At 37.4% G+C, this 25,204-nt stretch overlaps 1 protein-coding gene across 1 annotated transcript in view; it reads left to right on the top strand.

The window, feature by feature from the left end:
- Window positions 1–25,204, top strand: part of LOC306661051 (antigen WC1.1-like) — a gene marked incomplete at its 3' end in the record, with an annotated part of 301,199 nt that overhangs the window by 21,016 nt on the left and 254,979 nt on the right. Inside the window, 3 exon segments of the mRNA XM_079139880.1 lie at window positions 8,137–8,451; window positions 24,162–24,470; window positions 24,561–24,878. Of these exon segments, the coding sequence (XP_078996006.1) occupies window positions 8,137–8,451; window positions 24,162–24,470; window positions 24,561–24,878 (942 nt within the window).

Raw genomic sequence — 25,204 nt, 5'->3', positions numbered from 1 at the left:
TTTATTGACTGGGTTACTTGGTTTCATGGTGTTGATTTTTTTAGTTCTTTATATATTCTAGATATTAATCTCCTGTCAGAGGAGTAGCCAGCAAAGATTTTTTCCCACTCCATAAGCTTTCTCTTCCCTTTCTTTATCATTTAATTTGCTGTACAGAAACTTTTTAATTTGATAGCATCCGATTATTGATTCTTTATTTTATTTCTTGACTTTAGGTGTTTTAATAAGGAAGTTGATGCCTGCACCAATATGATGAAGTATTGATCTATGTTTTCTTCTAGCATTTGCTAAGTTTCCTACTCTAATTCCTAACTTTTTGATCCATTTTTATTTGGTTTTTGTGTAGAGTAATTCTTCTACATATGAATATTCAGGTTTTCAGCACCATTTTTTAAGAAGTCTATCTTTTCTTCAACATATATTCTTGACACCTTTGTCCAGTATGAGATGACTATAAATATGTGGGTTTGTCTGTGAGTATTCTATTCTCTTCCATTGGTCTTCTTTTCTATTTTTATTCCAATACCTTTTTATTTTTGTTACTAAAGCTCTGTAGTATAATTTAAGATCAGGTAATGTGATGCCTTCAGCATTGTTCTTCTTGTTCAGAATTGCTTTGGTTAATCTGGGTCTCTCATTTTTCCAAATTAATTTTAGAACTTTTTTCTAGTTCTGTGAAGAATGTCATTAGTATTTTGAAGAGGGTTGCATTTAATGTGTATTTTGTTTTTGCTAGCATGGCCATTTTGGCAATATTAATTCTGCCCCATAGGAGGTCTATCTTCTAAGGTCTTCTTAAATTTATTTCTTCACTGTTCCTTAACTTTCATAGTAGAGTTCTTTCATTTCCTTGGCTACATTGAGTATCAAGTATGTCTTTTTAAGGTTATTGTGAATGGAATGGTTTTCCTGTTTGTTTCCTGAAGAATCACTTTTGAAGTATAGAAAAAATACATTGATCATGTATCCTGCTACATTTTTGAATTTATTTGTTTTAGAAGTCTTCTGGTGGAATTCCTTTGGGTCTTCTAGATAAAGGATAAAGCCTGTCTGATTTCTTCTTTTCCTGTTTGTTTCTTTTTAATTTCCTTCACTTGCCTGAGTGTTCAGGTTAGAATTCAAGAATGATATTGAATAGACATGTTGAGAGTGGACATCCTCATCTTTTCTCTGATTTTATAAACTGTTTTCAGTTTTTCTCCATTCAGTATAAAATTGACTTTGGGTTTGTCATTTACAACTTTACAATGTTGAAGTAAGTTACTTTGATCCCTAGCTTCTCCAGTGTTCTTAACATGAATGTGTACTGGATTTTATCAGTGGCTTTTTCTGTATCTAAATGCGCTGATCATGTGATTGCTGTCATTAATATGTTTAAGTGGTGAATTATATTTATTGATTCATGTATGTTGAAACAATCTTGCATTCCTGGGATGAAACCCACTTGACCACAGTATATTATGTTCTTCATGTGCTTTTGAATGTGATTTACTAGTATTTAAAATATTTTTGCATCTATGTTCATCAGGTATATTGGTTTGTATTCTTCTTTCCTTGATGTCTTTGTCTGGTTTTGGTATCAGGGTTATAATGGCTTCTTAGAATAGGAAGTGTTTCCCTCTTTCAATTTCATGAAATAATTTAAGAAATCCTGGAGTTAGTTCTTCTTAAAAGGTCTGGTAGAACTCAACTGAGAAGCCATCTGGCTCTGGGCTTTTCTTTGTTGGAAGATTTTTAATTGTTGTGTCAATTTCATCACCTTATATTGTTCTTTTTAGTTTATCTCTGTCTTCCTGGCTCAATCTGGGCAACTCATATATATTTAGAAATTTAACCATGTCTTCTAGATTTTCCAGTTTATTGGAATATAAATTTTCAAAACAGTTTCTAATGATCTTCTGGATTTCAGAAGTGCCTGTGGTGATATGTCCTTGTTTATTTATAATTTTGTTTATTTGATTCTCCTTTTTCTTTTTGTTAGTTTGGCTAAGCATTTATCAATCTCATCTTTTTGAAAAACCAACTGTTCATTGCACTGATTCTATGTATTATTTTTTTATTCTCGATTTCATCAATTTCAACTCTGATCTTAATCATTTCGTGACTTGTACTGATTTGTGAATTACTTTGTTCTTCATTTCCTAGGACTTTAAGGTAGAATATAAGCTTATTTATTTAGGATCTTTTTTTTTTTTTAATGCAGGTTTTCAAATTTTCCTCTAAGAAATGCTTTCATTCTCTTCCCCAGATTTTCATATGTTGAATACCTGTATGTTTCCAAAAATTTATTGGTATCTTCTCTCATTTTTCCTTGATCCATTCTTCATTTAAAAGAGTATTGTTCAATCTCCATGTGTTTATGTGGTTTCTGTCTCTTTCTTTGTCTCTTTTGATTAATTTTTGCTTGAAATCTGCTCTGTCAGATATGAGAATAATTATTTCTGCTTGGTTTTGGACTCCTTTTATAAGAAATATTTTCTATCATTTTACCTCAGCTTGTGGGTGTCTTTGCCTATGATGAGTCTTTTGTAAACAGCATTTATGTGGACCAAGTTTTTTAATCCACTCATCTAGTTTCTATATTTCAATTAGGGTGTAGAAACCCCAGGTTCAGCATTTAACATTGGTAACAACAATAGAAAACTGTGACATAGAGTAGGCATTCAGCGGCAGGTGTCAACAGTGTCACTCACTGTATGATGACAGTAATAACATGAATGGAGTAGGAATTACATAAACTACATAGTTATGTTACATAGTGGGATTATAGTTTCATAAGGGAAGAGAAAATAGGGTAGGAAAGCAAAGGAAAGTTTGAAATATTTTAGAAAGGTAAACAGTGATAGGTAGCAGATGTCACCTATAAAAAAGGAAGAATAAAAAATTAAATAATAAACAAGAGAGGACGATGGAACAGGAATATTTGGCTATTAGTGGGTAAAGAGAGTTAAGAAGCAGCAATTAGAAGGACAAAAACAAATGTCAGATCAAAAGAACTCAAACCCATGCATATGTATAATTATACCCCACCTAAGTCAAATCAAGGCTACATAATAAACAGGTTAAGAGGAAAACAATTAAAATGAAAGTAAAATTATATGAATATTTATATATATTTTAACTAATTCACACAGGACTCACACACACACACACACACACACACACACACACACGCACACCCACATGCAGACACATCTCATAGAATGGAAAAAAAAGTAAAATATAATAAAATAATATTTTCAAAGTTTTTTAAAAGTTAAAATTTTTAAAAAGTGAGAGTAACAGAGAAAAAAGATTTTTAAAAAATTTTAAAAGAAAAATAAAAGGCTTATTTTCACTGAGGTTTTCATAATTGGCAGGGATGGATTTTTATCAGATCTATTTATTTTAGAGCTCTGCAACCATTGGGTCAAGGGCTGGAGGCTGTTAAGTCTAATGTCCTTGTGTTCCTCACCTAGCTGCCAGCCACGTGGCTAGGAGCCAAGACTGGGTGTGGTAGATCTCAACTTCCTATCTTCCATTGTAGGGTGGGATGGACTGGGGAGTGCTGATAACTGTGTATTCCTGTAAAGGGTGTGGTATGGTTCTAAAGTGGAAGTTCCTGTATTTGGGGTTCAGTCTTGGCTGAACTTTGGAACTCTGCCAGGGGGTATTTGAGATTTGATCCATATGCTCTGTTGATGGGGAGACGCTGGTCTCTACTGGATGTCTGGTTCTCAGGGACCTCAAAAAAATTTCACTTTTAGAGTAAAAGGACTAAACTTCCATAGGTTTCACATTCACCACTGTGGATATGAGTTACTGAGTAACAGCCCTGCTGTCCAGATGCTGCTCTGTGGCTGTTATTAGCATACTCCTTTTAGCTCTTATGGGGCACCAGAAATAAAGAGAGCTTTCTCTCCCCTTAAATTCTGAAGCCTGTATGTTCCAGGCACAATTTTCTTCCCACCTATTTCAGTCACTCTGGTTCAGGAACACTCTGAGTATCATAATAGCAAACTCTATGTTCTCTGGCAATCTTCCTTTTGAGTTCTGATCTTTTATCCCTGCTCACTGCTTCAGAGTACTTACAAATGGTTCCCACGTGCCAGCGACTGCAGTTCCCACCAAAATACGTGCCCATGGTTGGGGTGATTTCACATGGTTTTCACTCAACCACGTCCCCCACTGACTCTGGGTCCATTAAAATTAGCCTCCTTCTTTATTCCACAGGTTTCCCCAGGACAATTTTTAATTTTTTTTTAAACCACCGTGGTTTCCTCTCTCTCTGCCTGTGTTTCACACTCCCCTCAGCAGCCATGGCTGCAGCCATGCCAGTCAGGCTGGTGCTTCTCTGATATATTATTTCTTATATTATGTTCAAAGTTTTAGATTCTGTCTCTATGGTTTCTTTTACTGCTTAGTTGGTGAGTACCCTTACTTATCAACCTCACTGAGTAGCAGTCTTCCCAATTTTTAATTCTGGTTTTAAGGAATTGATGGGAAGTAAATTTTTCCTTTAATCTCATTGTTTTTTGTTGATCTATTTAGATTTTCTATATCATAATTACTCAATTTTGGTAGGATGTATGTGTCCAGTAATTTGTCTACTTGTACATTTCTCAATTATTTGGAACATTACTTTTCAAACTATTTTCTAGGGATCATCTGAATATCACTGCTGTCTGTTTTAAAATCATGTTTTCCTTCTCTAATTTTATATGCTTCAATTTTCCCACTCTTCCTTTTGGATAATTTTGCTATGGGTATGCCAATTTTATTTATCTTTGAAATAACAAACTGTTTCATTGATCCTTTGTATTGTTCTTTTTGTGTATTATTCATGCATTTCAGTTCTGATCTTTATTATTTCTTTCCTTGTATTCAACTTAGATTTCATTTGGTCTAGTTTTTCTAGGACCTTGATGTGGAATATTAGGTTATCTATTTAAAATCTATTTTTTAATATACTCAGAGATAAAAAAAAAAAACCTATCTTTTCATACTGTTTTCACTATGTCCCACAAGTTCTGATATTTTGTATTTCCATTTTTATTTGATTCTAGGAAATTATTAAATTTAGTCTCTGATATTTTGATGACCTGTTGTTCATTCAAAAGTGTATTGTTCAATATGTATGTTTTTATGTAGTTTCTCTTGCTGTTGATTTCCAGTTTTATTATATTATAGTTCATTAAAATGCCAAAAATATGAGGGTCTTCTTAGTGTGCACTCTTCTCTTCACGATATGCCCTGGAATGTAGGTGTCCTATTTAGTGTTGAGTGTTATTCCTAGTGGACTTTGTAGGTCATTTCTCTGTGACTTCCTTGGCTGGTAATTGTGGGTTTTGATACTCCGTGCATCAGAACATTAGGGGCATTCTTTTTCTGTAGTTTTTACATGAATGGGATTCTTCTGGTAGTTCAGGCAAGGTGTGGTAGATACAGTATATAGGGCAACTGCTCTTTGCTTACTCTTCTAATATTTCCTTCAATGTTTGGTCTGAGGAGTTATGGCAGCAACCTTTGCTGAAGTCCAAGATACTTTTCCCACAATTAAATAATTTCTCTCTGATGTTCCTAAACTGAAGAATGTCCAGGAGCAGGAATTATGCCTACTTGGGTCATCAACTGTGGACTTTTCCCTTTTTATTGAGTTGAAACATCCACGGAGGCTTGAGCAGGGCCAGGTCATGGTTACAGTAAGGTGCAGCTTCTCTCAACTTGCTGAATGTGTAACCAATTGTCAAAGCACACACCCAACACGTTGGAGGTTCTTGGCTTGATTACCAGCAGCAGTAACAACATAAAAATAAACCAGCTGTAGAAATCAATTATACTCAACAACAACTAAAATAACAGTAACAAAAGATAAGGGGAAGAGCAACTATAGAATGAACTAAAATGTCAAAAATAAATGAAAGAAAAATTAATTCAAAAGTGAATATTGCAGGTGGAAAATGCAAAGGGAGGAAGAAACAAAAGAAAATGGGGGGTGGTGAGTGACTCAATGGTGGAGTACTCCCCTGGCATTCTTGAGGCCCTGGGTTCAATCTCCAACACCAAAAAAAAAAAAAAAAAAAAAAAAAAAAAAAAAGGTGGAGAGGGGAGAGATAAGAAAGAAAAAAGAAAGGAAAAATCCATTTAAAAAATTTAAAATAATTGAATAAAAAATATAAGATATAAAATTTTTTCAATGTCATGAAAATTACTCCCAACTGAAGTATTTTCTTTGGAGATCACTCTTTCCAGGACATCAAACATTTAAATCACCAGGTATATGAAGGTATATGAAGGTTAGTAGGCAGCAAAAGAAACCAATTGTAGTTCCTCTCTCTTTCCACAAAATGGGCTGGGATTGGGAGCAATACATTGACTACACCATGCCCCCACTTATTTCCTGCCAAGGAGATTAAGGGAATGTTTACAAGACAGGCCACAATCACACTGGAGGAGTTCTTTGCAAACCTGGAAGCACAACAAAATTCAAAAATCTCACCAACTCTTCCTTCAGCATTTGCAGACCAAACTACTGGTAGACATACACTTGCTCCAAAGGCCTCTAGCTGTTGTTCATGGAGGCAATCCAAATGTCCCAGTCATGATGAATCCCTGGAATGTCGTGGAAAATGGTGTAAGCAATCAAACCACTGAGTTCCATCCAGGAGAAGTAACATGGGAATTCTGTGAATTGCCAGACCTTGTCTCTGAACTCTCAGACCTGGTGCCATTGTGCAATCACATGCGACTGGAATTGCTCTTCTTCACAAAGGGTGGGACCACTTAGCAATGAGACCTCCAGATCATTCCCTGCCACTCAAACCTCTCAGCTTGGTAGTGACAGACACTCTCCCTGTCTGAGACTAATTTCATCCACCCAGGAACTCTGGTGGGTGACCGAGGAATCTCAAATTGTGATCTCTCTATATTATCTAAACCCCAGAACAGTTTAGTCCCTAACAATGGTCACTTCTTAAGAGAGCTCAGAGCTTGCTGAACACTGTGGTGAATTTGTTCCCTAAAGCTCCCTTGTGCAGGAGGAGTCCCCCTCAGAACATTTCCCTGAACTTGAGCTATAGCCTGTAAGAACCATGTGTTTCTCCCACAGGTAAGACTGCTGTCTGCTGACACCACGTGGGTAGTCTGAGCTCTCCAGCCTCCCTTATGTTTTCAGGTTGCCTCCCTTACCAAGACAGCTGGAGTTCAAGTTTTAAACTGCTTTATTCTTTTCTCTGGGTTGCCTTTCTGCTTCTCCCTGTCATTTAGATTCCTCACGACTTCTTAATTAGTTCCCGAAGTTCCTCTCTTTCTCTTCTCAGAATAGTTTCCCTTTTTTCCCTGACTCTTTTCACTCCTGCAGTCATAACAAAGATACTTCTTTTTTGCTATTTACCTCTTCACCAAAAACTCGTATGTGTGAATAATTAAAACTCCTTAAAGGAAGCCTAAGCACAGATTCAATTTATTTGAGATAGCCGAGTAATATTCTATGATTCCTAGTGGGGTTGAGCATCGCCTTTTTGTGGAAGTTACTCAATTTACCTAAAGTGGGTCAAGTTTTGACATGATATATTCAATCTGAACTCTGAAGCCTAGAGTCATTAGTGAAATCTTTTGAGGAAAACCATGGTTCATTCATTTTTCAGTCTTAATGAGCATAAATTATGGTTATAATTTCCTCTGGATTCACGGCTATTACCTAACAGGCCATTGGCACACAAGTGTGTGTGCTTTATACAAATCAATACAGATGCTGGCCCATTACATTTACACTTTTAGAAATCATTCAGAAAAAGGCAGTTTTAACTACTTGAGGTAGAAAACTTGACCTTTCTAGAACCGTTTTGTCACCTCCCATGCAGAACTCTACCAAAAACAGGATCAACGCTGGTAGGAACTACTAATAATTCCTACCTCAAATCACTAACTGGATTATGTTGAGTTCAATTCCATTTTATGGTTTATTTTAAATGCAATTGTTTTTCTACTTGTTTGGTAGGAATAGAGACTGAGTTACTGCCCTAGTTTAGTGACTTCACATCTTACTCAGAAAGTTCTGCATTCTGAAAGTGGATGCTCAACTGGGGGGAGGGAGCACCATGGGATAAGAAAACTCACTCTCTATATACAACCACTGATGTGATTTTCTCTCCTCAGAGACCCTACAGCTCCGCCTGGTGGACGGGGGCAGTCGCTGTGCAGGCAGAGTGGAGATCTTTTACCAGCATTCCTGGGGAACTGTCTGTGATGACAAGTGGAACCTGAGGGAGGCCCACGTGGTGTGCAGACAGCTGGGCTGTGGAGTGGCCCTTAATGCCGTGTGCTGTGCACAGTTTGGGGAGGGATCAGGACCTATCTGGCTGGACGAGCTGAAATGCACAGGAAAGGAGGACCAAGTGTGGAAGTGCCCTTCTCAGGGCTGGGGACAGCACATCTGTGCACATGAAGAAGATGCAGGTGTCATCTGCTCAGGTATGCTCTGTGAATATTCTCTACTGCTAAGAGAGTGGAAAGGACCAAAAGTGTGTCTCTGATCCTGGGGAAATAAGAGACGGATGAGCCACAGAGGACTGAGAGATCCCTATGGACCCTAGATTCTTGAAACAGCAGCGGATGATGGGATTTATTTAATTCTCTCTTCTAATACACAAATGTTGTCCTATCCCTTTTCTGCAGTCATACTTGACAAGATAGGGTTTTTGTTTTTTTGTAGAATCATTCTAGTTAAAATTATCTTCATAATTTTGCCCCTATAATATACTACTTACAGGTTTACTTATAAATTACCACACATACCCTCTTTTTAAAAGACAAACAAAAATGTGGCTTGTTATTTTCCAGTTGACTGAGTATTTATATATGTATAACCAGAGATAGTTTTGCACTGGATTAGTAGCTGTATGGGTACAGGGATGGGATTAAACACATCACAGGGGAATTTAAGGATTACCACAAAGTTGCAAATCTCCTTTCCAGATTCATACATCAGAATTCTCAGCTCATTAACAGGAACCTCAGAGAACTGTGAGTGAAATGCCCTGAGTCACAGATTTTCCTTCCATCATACTACAATATATACTCTCTACATTTTTTTTTTGAAAGCAACATCTGTATAAACTCATGCTAGGGAGATGAATTTTTCCCTGTGCTGGCAGATCAATTTTAGAAGCCATAAAATATTAATGCATATTTATTATGGTAAGAGATTATGTAGTTTAAGACTCAGATCATGTGGTTATTCAGTTATCCCTCACAAATACACCACATTAACCATTATTCACATACCACACTGGCCTGTTAAGACACAATGAACCTGGTGAGTGCCTGCTTGTACTGTGATGAAGAAAAGAAACATTGAAGGAGGAAGGAAGATAAGAGTTGCCCTTTCCCCAACCTCAAGCAGCCCAGCGTGAAGAGAGATGCATCTTTCTTGGACAAGAGAAAGTGAATTAAGCCCAGAACTTAGACTTGAAACCTGGGCGATGTTTCCCACAGGGAAACCTGGTGCTTGGAAGAGCCCAACAACTCTGTTCCTATGCCAATAACCTCAGACTGAGACCACGGAATTGTGTTTAGTTGGGCAGCAAAGAGACTTTCTGTACCACGACTCCTCCAATCTCTAGCAGAAGAGGGGAAACCAAGACTCTCTAAGGATCAGGGGCACAGAACAGGCACAGGACTTTGTCTTAGAGCTCAGTGCCAGGTCCACCACGATCATGAACAGCACTAGGTATGAAGTAGAGGCCTCAAAAATAGAACAGCGATAATAGAGCAAGACCTGTGTGCTGGTGGGACAGACTCAAGAGGAGCCTGCATCACCTGTGGCTGGTTGCAGGAGTCTTCGATCCTGAGTCCACCTCAGCAGTAGGCAGCTCAGAGCCCTGAGGGGCTTGGTCCCTCTCCAGTCCTGTGTTGCCTTGGCAGGCTGTGTCTTCAGGGTGTGGTATAGCACTGCAGCACTGGTGGCCACAGGACTACCCACCTCATTTCTCCTTGAAGCCAGGCAGCACAGTATGGAGACAGTTTAGTCTCTGCTTGAGGGTGAAAAGTTAGTTGAGCAGTTGTGGCTGGAAGCCTCAGGTTCTTATCACTGTGTATTATAATGCCACTCTCAAAGATGAAAGATAAATACTTTCAGGCATCAACGGAAAAAAAAAAGAAATAACACATAAGGATGTCCCAGTTCACCTAATGGCAGACTTCTCAATGGTAAACATATAGGGCAGAACTGAGTGCCATGAGATTTTCATAAAACTGAAGAAAAACCTGCCAATCAAGAATACTTAATCCAACAAACCTATCCTTTAGAAATAGAACAGATTCAAAGTTATTGTCAGATATCCTGCTCAAAAAAAAAAAGTCACCGTATGATACAGCAATCACACTGCTGATCATATATCCAAAGTAAAGGAAATCTGTATATTGAAGAGCCATCTGTACTCCCTTTTTATGGCATTACAATTCATACAAAATGGAAATACTCTAAGTGTCCATCAGCTAATAAATGGATAAATGAAATGAAGTGTATTTACACAATGGAATACTATTTGGCCATAAAAAGGAATGGGATCCTTTCATTTTCTACAGCTTGCATGGACCTGGAGATCATTAGGTTAAATAGAAGAAGTCAGATAAAGAAAGACAAGCACCTTATACTCTCAGTCATATGTCCAATTTGAATGAACTGACCTTTTAGAAGTTGAGAGTGGAATTCTGGTTACCATGATTGGAGACTATAATGGATAGGACTCAATCATCACAGACTCATCAATGAAAAATAAGTTTCACTTCTATAGGAGCAAGAAGTTCTGGTGCAAAATTACACAGTAGGGTCACTATAGAAAACCATAATGAACTACATTTCAAAGAGCAGAAGAAAACATATTGGAAGTTTTGCCAAAAATAAATGAAAAATTTTTGAGGAAAAAAGATAACACAATGTATATATGCATCAATGCATCAATTTATCCCCTTAATATGTACAATCTTTATGTTTTTTGTAAGTATCAGTTAAAATAAATTTAATAAATTTAATTTTTTTGTGTGTGTGTGGTGCTGGGGATTGAACCCAGGGCCTTGTCCTTGCAAGGCAAGCACTTTACCAACTGAGCTATATCCCCAGCCCTAAAATAAGTTTAATTGAAATGAAAAAAAGAAAAATGTTACAGGTGACGTGAACTAGGGAAAAAGATTATATAGTTTATATATCATGGATTCAATGATACAAGAGAAGTGCATTGCAAAGTACATTTGATAACTATGGAAACAAGAGGAAATGGAATTTTTTGAAGAAGAGTGAGTAAGCTTATAGTACCTGGGGGAAGCAACAAAGGTTGACAAAGAGCACATGAGTATCATCTGAGCAGCACTTAAGACCCTGGGTTTAGGGTCGGGAAATCTGTGTACATTTGTGTGGATTCTGTACACCCTTGCTACACATACACAACAAAAATGAGTTGCAAGAGTGACTCAAAGTTAGATATTGAGAAGGTCAGAATGGGGGAAGAATAGGTTCAATGGATGACACTTTTTTAAGAAACTTGAAACTTGCCCAAGGAAGCAATGTATCTATGTAGCAAAAGATCAGACAAGGATATATTTGACTACAATTTCTATATATTTTTCTTGGTTCTTCTTAATTATACATGGCAGTAGAATCCATTTTGATGGAATTATACAATCATGGAATATATCTTATTCTAATTAAGACTCCATTCTTGATTGTGGGAATCACTTAGGTATTTTCATATGTGTACATATGAAAAGTATATTAGATTTATTCTATTGTCATTCCTATTCCTATGCCCCCTCCCTTCCTTTTATTCCACTTTGTCTAATCTACTGAACTTCTATTCTTCACATTCCTCCCTTTATAGTGGTTTAGCTTTCATGTATCCATGAAACCATTGTGTTTTTTTTTTTTTTTTGGGGGGGGGTGCAGGGGGATTGCCTTATTTCAGTTAGCATGAAAGTCTCCAGACCCATTCACTTACTGGCAAATGTCATAAAGTCATTTTTCTTTATAACCAAGTACTTTTCCATTGTATATATACACACATGTATATATATATACATGTATATATATATACATGTGTGTATATATATATATCACAATTTCTTTATTCATTTGTTGATGGACGTCTAGGTTGGTTTCATAGCTTTGCTGTTGTGAATTGTGCTGCTGTAAACATCGATGTGGTTGGGTCTCTGTAGTATGCTGATTTAAAATCCTGTGGATGTGTGCTGAGGAGTGGGATAACTGGGTCTAATGGTGGCTCCATTCCAAATTTTTGAGGAAACTCCATACTGCTTTTCAGAGGGCTTGCACCAATTGTTAATCCCACTAACACTGTATGAGAATTCCTTTTGCCCCATATCTTCAGCAACATGTAGTGTTACTTGTATTCTTGGTAATTGCCCTCCTGCAATTTATAATTTAGTGAGGATAATTCATGTGAGTCCTTAGGTTTCTTCAGATGAAATTTTTCTCTTTTTTTTTCCATCCAGGTCTCTCATAAACTTTTTAAACTTTTCAAATGACTTCAAATGTTTTCCCCCTCCCCAGTAGATGTAAAGCTCCACCAAGATGAGAACATCATTTCCTTGAAATGTACCCAACAGTTGATCAGACTGAGATGTGCCTCAGACCTCTAAGTGTGATGTCTCAGAGAAGGAAATTCAAAGAAAATAATCATCAGTAATAACAATTCCTTACCAAATTCTAAACCAATGAAAGGATTTATGCTCTATCATATGATTGAAGGACTTTAGTCAATTTGAAAAAGTTGGACCATGTTAGAGGACATACTGAAAAGTTTATGTTCATAGAAAAGCCCTAGGATGGGTCTTCTCTATAATCTACTCTGATATTTTCTAAAGAGCAGATATTTTTTCTCATTGTGTTATGCCTCTTTGACATCTAAACATTTGACCAGTTCAAAATTTACACTGTAGAAGTACAGGTCTAGTTCTATTTTTTAAAAACCTGTCCCTAATCTTCTAACACTGTTAAAATATAAGCATCTCTTCCTTTGGGAAGCCAGTCCTCATGATCATCACTGGGTACTTGATGCACTCATTCATGCTATTCCCCTCTCCCTGCTCATAGTGGGAGACTGATAACACAGGTACAGTCAGTTAAAATATTTGCCCTCAATTTACCCTCTTGTGAATCTAGCAGCACATTAGGGCCCACATCCTCAGATGTGTAAGAAAAGTCTTGCTGAAGAGCAAAAGAAAAGAGAGAGAAGCAGGGATTGGGAAGGACTGTGGGGGTGGGGAATGTCTTGGAAGCATGAGGTCCCTGTTCCCCACACTTTCCCTCTAGAAGCTCATTTTTTCTGCTAGCTTCATGCATCAAACCTCTTTCAATTGGTTTCTGTAATTAGTGGTTTTGCTTTGTTATGTTTTCCTTTACATAATTTTGTGTTTGTGTAATTTATTCAGACTGAAGACTGAACATATCGTTTTATCCATCATATACACATACACCACCATTTTTAAAATTCAGTTTACTGTCATTGTTCAGAGACTGAGTTGAACTTGCATAGCTCATACACAAAGAAATCTAACCTCAAGATGAAAACCTCACAGGTGAGAGAGACAAATGGGGCAGAACCGTTTGTTATGAGAATCCCAAAAGCACCAACATCGAATATTATATTAAATTTTTGTGTCTCATAAAAGCCCTAGGTAGTAGATTTACTTCATATTATGCCCCAAAACTCAAAGAAAAAGCATCCAATACAAATGCTGTTTACAACTGAGAGAGAGAAGCATGCCAATTCTTTCAAGTGACCATGAAAAACAGACATTTCAGGTCAATTTTACCACTTTAGGCCTCTTAAATAATGCCCAAGCCTTGATATATTCCATTTCCCATAAATTAATAAAAACTACTCTCAACAAATAATTGATATTCATGTGTCTACACACTAGAGGCTCAGATGAATCAACCACAACACTCAAACCTCTGAGAGTTTGTGACTGTAGGTTGTGCCGACTGAGTATAAGTTCAATATGGCTCCTTAATTTTAATTGAGAATATATTCTTTTATAACTAAGACAGGTATAAAGAAGGATGGATATTAAAATGGTGGTATTATTTACCCCTATCCTTTGGTAATGCAGATGAGGAAGGGGAATCATTTATTTCTCCACATCCCTTTACACCACTAACATCAAAAGCTGAATATATTTTTATAGGTTTTTTTTTTTATTTAAGCAAGTAGGATACATGTTGATTCTCTGTACATGGAGTTGAGGTATACCATTTTAATAATCATAAATTTACATAGGGCAATGTTGTTTGACTCATTCTGTAATATTTTTCCCTCCACCCCACCCCTCTTTTCCCTCTATACAGTCCTTTCTTACTCCATTCTTACCACCCGCCTTATCCCTAAACCTAAACCTAACCTTAAATCTAACTTTAACCCCTCCTACCCCCCATTATATGCCCTCATCCGCTTATCAGCGAGATCATTCGTCCTTTAGTTTTTTGAGATTGGCTTATCTCACTTCCCATGATATTCTCTAATTTCATCCATTTGCCTGCAAATGCCATAATTTTACCATTCTTTGTGGCAGAGTAATATTCCATTGTATATATATGCCACAGTTTCTTTATCCATTCATCAATTGAAGAACATCTAGGTTGGTTCCACAATCTGGCAATGGTGAATTGAACAGCTATGAACACTAATGTGGCTATGTCTCTGCAATATGCTGATTTTAAGTCCTTTGGGTATAGGCCAAGGAGTGGGATAGCTGGGTCAAATGGTGGTTCCATTCCAAGATTTCTGAGGAATCTCCATACTGCTTTCCAGAGTGGCTGCACTAATTTGCAACCCCACCAGCAATGTATGAGTGTAACTTTTTCCCCCACATCCTCGCCAACACCTGTTGTTGCTTGTGTTCTTGATAATCGCCATTCTAATTGGGGTGAGATGGAATCTTAGGGTAGTTTTGATTTGCATTTCTCTTATTACTAGAGATGTTGAACATTTTTTCATAAATCTGTTGATTGCTTGTACATCTTCTTCTGTGAAGTGTCTGTTCATTTCCTTAGCCCATTTGTTGATTGGATTATTTATATTCTTGCTGTAGAGTTTTTTTTTTTTAGTTCTTTATACATTCTGGAAATTAGCGCTCTATCTGAAGTATGAGTGGCAAAGATATTCTCCCACTCTGTAGGCTCTCTCTTCACATTACTGATAGTTTCCTTTGCTGAGAGAAAGCTTTTTAGTTTGAATCTATCCCAGTTGTTGATTCTTGCTTTTATTTCTTGTGCTATGGGAGTCCTGTTAAGGAAGTCTGATCCTAAACCAACAAGTTGAAGGTATGGACCTAATTTTTCTTCTATAAGATGCAGGGTCTCTGGTCTGATTCCGAGGTCCTTGATCCATTTTGAATTGAGTTTTGTGCAGGGTGAGAGATAGGGGTTTAATGTCATTATGTTGCATATGGTTTTCCAGTTTTCCCAGCACCATTTGTTGAAGAGGCTATCTTTTCTCCATTGCATATTTTTGGCACCTTTGTCTAGTATGAGAAAATTATGTTTATTTGGGTTTGTGTCCATGTCCTCTATTCTGTACCATTGATCTACCTGTCTATTTTGGTAACAATACCATGCCATTTTTGTTACTATTGCTTTGTAATAGAGTTGAAGATCTGGTATTGCGATACCCCCTGCTTCGCTCTTTCCACTGAGGATTGCTTTAGCTATTCTGGGTTTCTTATTCTTCCAGATGAATTTCATAATTGCTTGCTCTATTTTGGTAAGATATATCATTGGGATTTTAATTGGAATTGCATTGAATCTATATAGCACTTTTGGTAGTATGGCCATTTCGACAATATTAAGTCTGCCTATCCAAGAACATGGGAGATGTTTCCATCTTCTAAGGTTTTCTTTAATTTCTTTCTTTAGTGTTCTGTAGTTCTCACTGTAGAGGTCTTTCATCTCTTTTGTGAGATTGATTCCCGAGTATTTTATTTTTCTTGATGCTATTGTGAATGGGGTAGTTTTCCTAATTTCTCTTTCTGAAGATTCATCACTTATGTATAAAAATGCATTGGATTTATGAGCATTGATCTTGTAACCTGCTACTTTACTGAATTCACTTATGAGTTCTAAGAGTTTTTTGGTGGAATTTCCAGGTTCCTCTAAATATATAATCATGTCATCAGTGAACAGGGATAGTTTGAGTTCTTCTTTTCCTATTCATATCCCTTTAATTTCTTTGGTTTGTCTAATTGCTCTGGCTAGAGTTTCAAGGACGATGTTGAATAGAAGTGGTGAAAGATGACATCGTGCCTTGTTCCAGTTTTTAGGGAGAATGCTTTCAGTTTTTCACCATTTAGAATGATATTGGCCATGGGCTTAGTTAGATGGCTTTCACAATGTTAAGGAATGTTCCCACTACCCCAGTTTTCTCTAGTGTTTTGAGCATGAAGGGATGCTGTATTTTATCGACTGCTTTTTCTGCATCTATGGAAATAATCATGTGATTTTTAACTCTTAGTCTGTTGATATAGTAAATGACATTTATTGATTTCCAGATGTTGAACCAACCTTGCATCCCTGGGATAATACCCACTTGATCGTGTTGCACTATCTTTTTAATATATTTTTGTATGTGATTTGCTAAAATTTTGTTGAGAATTTTTGCGTCGATGTTCATTAACTATATTTGTCTGAAATTTTCTTTCCTTGATGTGTCTCTGTCTGGTTTAGGTATCAGGGTGATATTGGCTTCATAGAATGAGTTTGGGAGGGTTCCCTCCTCCTCTATTTCATGGAATACTTTGAGGAGTATTGGAATGAGCTCTTCTTTAAAGATTTTGTAGAACTCGGCTGAGAACCCATCTGGTCCAGGACTTTTCTTTGTTGGTAGGCTTTGATGACCTCTTCTATTTCATTGCTTGAAATTGATTTATTTAAGTTGTGTATGTCCTCCTCGTTCAGTTTAGGTAATTTATATGTCTCTAGAAACTTGTTGATGTCTTTGAGGTTTTCTGTTTTGTTGGAGTATAGATTTTCAAAATAGCTTCTAATTATGTTTTGTATTTCACTCGTGTCTGTAGTTATATTTCCTGTTCATTCCAAATTTTAGTAATTTGAGTTTTCTCCCTCTTTCTCTTTCTTAGTGTGGCTAAGGGTTTATCAATTTTGTTTATTTTTTCAAAAAACCAACTATTTATTTGCTAATTTTTCTGATTGTTTCTTTTGTTTCAATTTTGTTGATTTCAGCTCTGATCTTAACTATTTCCTGTCTTCTACTACTTTTGGTGTAGCTCTGTTCTTCTTTTTCTAGGGCTTTGAGCCATAGTGTTAGGTCGTTGATTTGTTGGTTTTTTTCTTCTTTTATTGAATGCGCTCCATGAAATAAATTTTCCTTTAAGAACTGCTTTCATATTGTCCCAGAGATTTTGATATGTTGCTTCTTTGTTCTCATTTACCTTGAAGAATTTTTTAATTTCCCTCCTGATGTCTTCTGTTATCCATTCATCATACAATAGTGTATTATTTAATCTCCAGGTATTGGAGTAGTTTCTGTTTTTACTCTGTCATTTATTTCTAATTTAAATCCATTATGATCTGATAGACTACAAGGTAGTATCTCTATCATCTTGTATTTGCTAGCAGTAGCTTTGTGGCATAATACATGGTTATTTTAGAGAAGGATCCGTGTGCCGCTGAGAAGAAAGTGTATTCGTTGTTTGTTGGATGGTATATTCTATAAATGTCCATTAAGTCTAAATTATTGATTGTGTTTTGAGATCTATAGTTTCTTTGTTCAAATTTTGTTTTGAGGATCTGTCCAGTGGTGAGAGAGGTGTGTTAAAATCACCTATTATTGTGTTGTGGTCTACTTGATTTCTGGCATTGAGAAGGATTTGTTGATGTATGTGGAGGAGCCAATATTTGGGGCATAGATGTTTATGATTGTTATGTTTTGCTGATTTATGCTTCCATTAAGCAGTATGAAATGTCCTTCTGACTAACTTTGGCTTGAAGTCCACATTATCTGAAATGAGGATGGATAATCCGGCTTTTTGCTGAGTCCATGTGCATGGTATGTTTTCCACATCCTTTCACCTTTAGTTTGTGGATATCTCTTTCAATAAGATGAGTCTCTTGCAGGCAGCAAATTGTTGGATCTTTCTTTTTAATCCAATCTGCCAGTCTATGTCTTTTGATTGATTAGCTCAGGCCATTAACATTTAGGGTTATTATTGTGATATGATTTGTATCCCCAGTCTTTTGACTCATTTTTCTTTTTTACATGACTTGATTTGTCCTTTATTTGGTTTTCCCTTAGGGTAGTTCCTCCCTTTGCTGGTTTACATCATTGTTTTTCATCTCTTCCTCATGGAATATTTTGCTGAGAATGTTCTGTAATGTTGGCTTTCTTTTTGTAAATTCTTTTAGCTTTTGTTTATCATGGAAGGATTTTATTTCATCGTCAAATCTGATTGCAAGTTTTGCTGGGCATAAGATTCTTGGTTGGAATCCATTTTCTTTCAGAGTTTTAAAAATGTTGAAAAGTGAGCTAGACCCCTCTAGCTTTTAGGTTCTGGATTGAAAACTCTGCTGATATCCATATTGGTTTCCCCCTGAATGTATTTCGATTCTTCGCGGCCTTTAAAATTCTGTCTTTATTTTGTATGTTAGGTATTTTCATTATAATGTGCTTTGGTGTGGGTCTATTGTAATTTTGTGCATTGGAGTCCTATAAGCCTCTTTTACTTTATTTTCCATTTCATTCTTCAGATTTGGGAAATTTTCTGATATTATTTCATTGATAGATTGTTCATTCCTTTGGTTTGTTTCTCTAATCCCAATAATTCTTAAATTTGGCCTTTTTATGATATCCCTTAGTTCTTATAAATTCCATTCATGATTTCTTAGCATCTTCTTTGTTTGACCAACTTTGTTTTCAAGATTAAATACTTTGTCTTCGATATCTGAGGTTCTGTCTTCCACGTGTTCTATTCTATTGGTTATGCTTTCTATAGAGTTTTTAATTGGGTTTATTGTTTCCTTCGTTTCAAGGATTTCTGTTTGTTTTGTTCAATATCTCTAACTCTTTATTGAAATGATCTTTTGCTTCCTGTATTTGTGCTTTTAACTGTCGATTGGTGCGATCATTCAATGCCTGCATTTGCCCTTTCATCTCATCCCTCAATGCCTACATTTGCTCTTTCATCTCCTTGTTGCTTCGTGATTGTTTTGATTATGTACATTCTGAACGAACTCCCTTTCTGACATTTCTTCTGCCATACTGTCATTGGATTTTATTGCTATACCATCTAGGTTTGTTTGGGATATTTTCTTCCCTTGTTTTCTCATATTGTTCACATAGCTACCCTTCTAATAGTGAAACTCTGGGATATTGCAGATTTCCTCTATTAACTAATATTGTCTCTGTAGATTTCCAGTAACTCACCTCTTAACCTTCAGTAGCCTGAAATCTTGGAAGGAACTTAATAATGTGGTGCTTCATTAGGAAGCTGGCCTTCTGGGGGTGGTGGCCTTCAGGTGGGGTATATTCCCCAGTGGCTCTGAGTTGGTCCTGAGTCTCTCAATACCTCCCCTTCTTGGCTCCTGGGTCTTGTCAAAGGTCCTCTAGCCTCCTGTAGGTGTCTCAGGAAGGGAGTTGCCCTTCTAATGATGATGGCCACGCCCTCAGTAGTAATTCAAAATGCCTGTACCAGCTTATAAAGAAGCCTCTGGCTAACTCTGTGATGGCAACCAACCTCAGCATGGTGGTCAGGCGGGATTGTTCAGTGAAGGTGTCTGTCTTGGCCTGTTGGTTGGGCGGGTTGGCAACCCACTGCCCAGCTCCTCAAGGCAGGCAGGTTGGGTGGCCACCTGCTACCACCGCAATGCAAGTGACTTGATGAGCCCACCAGCTCGCTCTGTGACAGGGACCAACCAGTGATGGCACTCAGCTAGGTGCAGGGGTCAGGTGGGGTTGCTCAGTTATGACATCTGTCCTTGGCCTGCTGGCTGGGCGAGATAGCTGCCCGCCTACCTCCACAGTGTAGACTGCCTGGCTCACCTACCAGCTTGCTCCACAACTGCTGGAATTTCTGTTTTTAAAAAGATAATCATCAGTAATAATAATTCCTTACCAAATTCTAAACCAATGAAAGGATTTATGCTTTATCATTTGATTGAAGGACTTAGTCAATTTGAAAAAGTTGGTCCATGTTAGAGGACATTCTGAAAAGTTTATGTTCATAGAAAAGTCCTAGGATGGGTCTTCTCTATAATCCACTCTGATATTTTCTAAAGAGCAGATATTTTTTCTCAATATGTTATGACTCTTTGACATCTACACATTTGACCAGTACAAAATTTACACTGTAGAAGTACAGGTCTAGTTTTATTTTTTAAAAACCTGTCCCTAATCTTCTAACACTGTTAAAATATAAGCATCTCTTCCTTTGGGAAGCCAGTCCTCATGATCATCACTGGGTACTTGATGCACTCATTCATGCTATTCCCCTCTCCCTGCTCATAGTGGGGGACTAATAACACAGGTACAGTCAGTTAAAATATTTGCCCTCAATTTACCCTCTTGTGAATCTAGCAGCACATTAGGGCCCACATCCTCAGATGTGTAAGAAAAGTCTTGCTGAAGAGCAAAAGAAAAAGAGAGAGAAGCAGGGATTGGGAAGGACTGTGGGGGTGGGGAGAATGTCTTGGAAGCATAAGGTCCCTGTTCCTCACACTCTCCCTCTAGAAGCTCATTTTTTCAGCTAGCTTCATGCATCAAACCTATTTCAGTTGGTTTCTGTAACTTGTGGTTTTACTTTGTTATGTTTTCCTATACTTAATTTTGTGTTTGTGTAGTTTATTCAGACTGATGACTGAACGTATCATTGTTTCCATCATATGCATGTATACCACCATTTTTAAAATTCAGTTTTCTGTCATTGTTCAGAGACCAAGTTGAACTTGCATAGCTCGTACACAAAGAAATCTAACCTCAAGATGACAACCTCACAGGTGAGGGAGACAAATGGGGTAGAACCATTTGTTATGAGAATCCCAAGAGCCCCAACACTGAATATTATATTAAATGTTGTGTCTCAATAAAAGCCTCAGGTAGTAGATTTACTTCATATTATGCCCCAAAACGCAAAGAAAAAGCATCCAATACAAATGCTGTTTATAACTGAGGGAGAGATGCACATAAAAAACATTTCAGGTCAATTTTACCACTTTAAGCCTCTTAAATAATGTCCAAGCCTTGGTATATTCCATTTCCCATGATTTAATAAAAGCTACTCTCAACAAATAATTGATAATCATGTGTCTATACACTAGAAGCCCAGGTGAATCAACCACAATACTCAGACCTCTGAAATTTTGTGACTGTAGGTTGTGCAGACTGAGTATACTTTCAATATGCACCTTACTTTTAACTGAGAATATATTCTTTCATAACTTAGGTATAAAGAAGGATGGATATTAAAATGGTGGTATTATTTACCCCTATCCTTTGGTAATGTAGATGAGGAAGGTGAATCATTGTTTTCTCCACATCTCTTTACACCACTGACATCAAAAGCAGAATATATTTTTGAAAATAGAAAAAAATTATGATTTTAAAATCACTATCATATGAGAGATGCCTATTTAGTTGACAGACTGTATAAACCATAGTAATATCCACCTCTGGAATTGGGTGATCTGGGTTTATAGAACAATGCATACCTACCATCTGAAGACACACTTTGTTTTTTTATATTTCATTAAGTGCAACAGAGTAATTCAACCCCTGAGATAGCAAGTGAGGATCATCTCCGTGTGGATGATAGCTGGCTCTATTTCTAAATATTGTCTTTTAGAAAAAGTGTTTCAAAGGATTGGGATGTGTGTGATTTCATAATGCAATGCCTAAACATACTAAATCCTCAATGTATTTTTAAGATAAATACAAGTGTTGCTGAGTTTGCAACAACACTCTTGGATACTCTGTTCAGCAAAATGAAAGACTCAGTTGATGCTCGGAGTACATGTACTGTGTGAATGTGACTCTGGGACCTCTCAGCCTATTGCTGGATTAGGCTTCTTTGGTCTGTGAAGAGTAGAAGAGTGAAGATGAAACCTGCACTGCATGATCTATTTCTTCACCCAAAATGCTTCAGATTTTCTTCAGTGGAAATTATACAAGTTTCTTGCAAAGGTTTGATATTGCAATAGAATTCAGTGCCTAAGACAAACATAACCTCATGATATTTTAACTTCAGAGGACTATAATCAGATATTCCAGTGGATGCTTTCTGAACTCGGATGTATTGTTGTTTTATCTACACGGAGACATTTTAGCTCTTGGGAGCTAGAAATGTACCATAAACAATGGGAAAAAAGGAAATAGTGCCAGTGCAGACAAGCTTGTGGCTCTAATGAAGCCAGAGCTATGATCAATGAGGCACAACTGGTGACCCTCACAGGCGGTGCTGGTGTTGACCCTAGTGTGGAGCTAGAACTGAGGGGAAACCTGATTCCACAGGGAAGGAGAGCTGGCTGCACCCACAGGCACAGCCTAAGTCAGGGTTTCTGTTTTGGTGACTGATCATTATTGTTCCTGTCCATGGGCAGCAATATTGATGGCAGATTTTTATGATGCCCCTGTCACTGTCACACTCTTTATAGTCATAACATCCTAAATATTACTGAGTTTGAAATTTTTGTATTTTCATTGTAACTATCCAAGTGAGGTATCTTGTCATCCTTTCTTTTTTTATAATGATATAAATAGAAATGACCGTGTAGTAACAACTTGGAAATCCACAGTTCAGGAATCCACACTTCATGTTAATACCAGCTTCAGAGAAAAACGGGAATATTCTAATGATAATGCTTTAAATAGCAAGTTTTTGGAGTGGTGGCAGTTTTTGGGAATGGAATTCAGAGACACTCAACCACTGAGTCAGATCAACAGCCTGTTTTGTATTTTATTGAGAGACAGTGTCTCACTGCATTGCTTAGTGCCTTGCTATTGCTGAGGCTGGCTTTGAACTCGAGATCTTCCTGCTTCATCCTCCCGAGGCACTGGGATTACAGGCGTGAGCCATCGCACCTGGCTTAAAGTAGCAATTTTAATAAAGTAGACTAATGCTTTTGATGTTTATTTCATTTTGATGGTCTTCTTGGAAAAAATTAATGAACATTACATTCTCTTGAGAATGGATCCATGCTAAACTTCTTTATTACATAAACTTGCTATCATATTACAATTCCATATCCATAACCAGATGCCTGGTCACAGGTCTGAGCCCATACCTGAAATGGCTTCCTGATCAGCTTCAATAGATGTCTAATGGTTTCTTTAAACTCTTTATTACAGACAGAATAATAATCTCTCAAAACAAAACAAAAAGGCAAATAAGCATGCTCAAATCTCTTGATAACATCTGATCGTTCTTCTAAATTGTCTTTCTATCTTATGTAATGGGAAGTTTGTTATAAGGAACCGTGATTATTTTAGTCAGAATAACCTACTTTCCATCTCAGTCTCACGTTATTTCATGGGCTCTTTTTACATCCCTCAATAAGAAATAAATATAAAGTCTTAGTTTTTATATATATTGAGTTTCTCATTCTTTAACAAATGTTAACTTAGTTGAAATTATTTTCTGTGAACTGAGAAGTTTGGGGGAATGAAATAGTGAAAAATTAAGCCTAGTGTTTTTCCACTTCCGTTCACATACAGTGGATAAATACAAATCCTACCAAAAAGGGAGGTAGACTGACAGGGACAGATTTGTAGAAAAAGTCATGAATACCGTTTTAATACAACAGATAATGTGTCCAAGCTGGAAGAAAATATATACACACATGTACATTTACATACATGTATATATTCATTTCTTGGACACACACATATGCATGTGTGTATATGTATATGTGTGGGTGTGTGTTTGTATATACATTCATTTCTTAAGACAGCCATTCAGAACAGACCTTATAAATTCCTCCTTCTAAATTTGTCTTCAGACACTGTTCATGGAATTCCCTTTCTGACACCAAATGCTGAATCCACTCCCCACACCCCAAACCCAGAAAAAGAAAAGATTTCACAGTATTGTCTGTGACATGTAGCTCTCAATTTCAACCCAAGATACTCATTGTGTTTGTTTTTGATTTTTTTCTCCCTTAGGATTTGTGCATCTGGTTGGAGGACATGGACCCTGCTCTGGGCGAGTGGAAGTGAATTCTGGAGGAGAGTGGATTCCAGTATCTGATGGGAACTTCACCTTCCCCACAGCCCAGGTCATCTGTGCAGAGCTGGGGTGTGGCAAGGCAGCATCTGTCCTGGGCAAAATGCCCTTCAGAGAGGACAGTGAACAGGTCTGGGCTGAAGAGTTCCAGTGTGAGGGACATGAGCCTGGGCTCTGGTTCTGCCCTAGAAGGGTCTGTCCTGGTGGCAGCTGCCAACATGGTGGGGCTGTGCAAATTGTCTGCTCAGGTAAGTCTCACAGCAATATTTTAACCCACCTGCATATACTGTTGTAGGAAAGCAGATATGAGATATGGCTAAAATCCTGTCTTCTTCTAGGATATACAGATGTTCGGCTTATGAAAAATGGCAGCTCTCAGTGTGAGGGTCAAGTGGAGATGAAGACGTCTGGAGGCTGGAGAACACTCTGTGCCTCCCACTGGAATATGGCCAACGCCAATGTTGTTTGCCGTCAGCTGGGCTGTGGGGTCGCCCTCTCCACCCCAAAAGGAGCATACTTTGTGGAAGGACATGATGAGATCTGGAGAGACCGATTTCACTGCTCAGGGTCTGAGTCCTTCTTGTGGAATTGCCCTGTGACTGCCCTGGGTGTTCCCGCCTGTGCCCATGGAAACACAGCCTCTGTGGTGTGCTCAGGTAAGGGAGGTCAGGGCTGACTGGTACTCAGTTTGCTCATTGAGTGACATGTTTCTGAGAGCAGACGGTGTGGACTGACTTCCAAAATGAGAAATTCTATGGTGAAATATGATTCTTCTCAATAATCATACATCTTTTAGGTCCTTTAGGGGTTTTTCAGAGGAAATGTTTTTGACTGACCCAGGCTATAGGTTTATTATTACCTATATAGTTTAACCATAGAGAAAAACAGAGTAGGATAAGGAACACCCAAATACATTCTGCAAAGTTTCCTCAAATCTTTTTTTACTTTTTGTTTTTTCTAATTAGCTGTACAAGAGAGTAGA

This window comes from Sciurus vulgaris (genome assembly GCF_902686455.1).
Source record: "Sciurus vulgaris genome assembly, chromosome: 5".
Classification (NCBI taxonomy): domain Eukaryota; kingdom Metazoa; phylum Chordata; class Mammalia; order Rodentia; family Sciuridae; genus Sciurus; species Sciurus vulgaris.
Note: the sequence above shows the minus strand (reverse complement) of the source record. Positions and strands in the feature narration are given on the sequence as shown.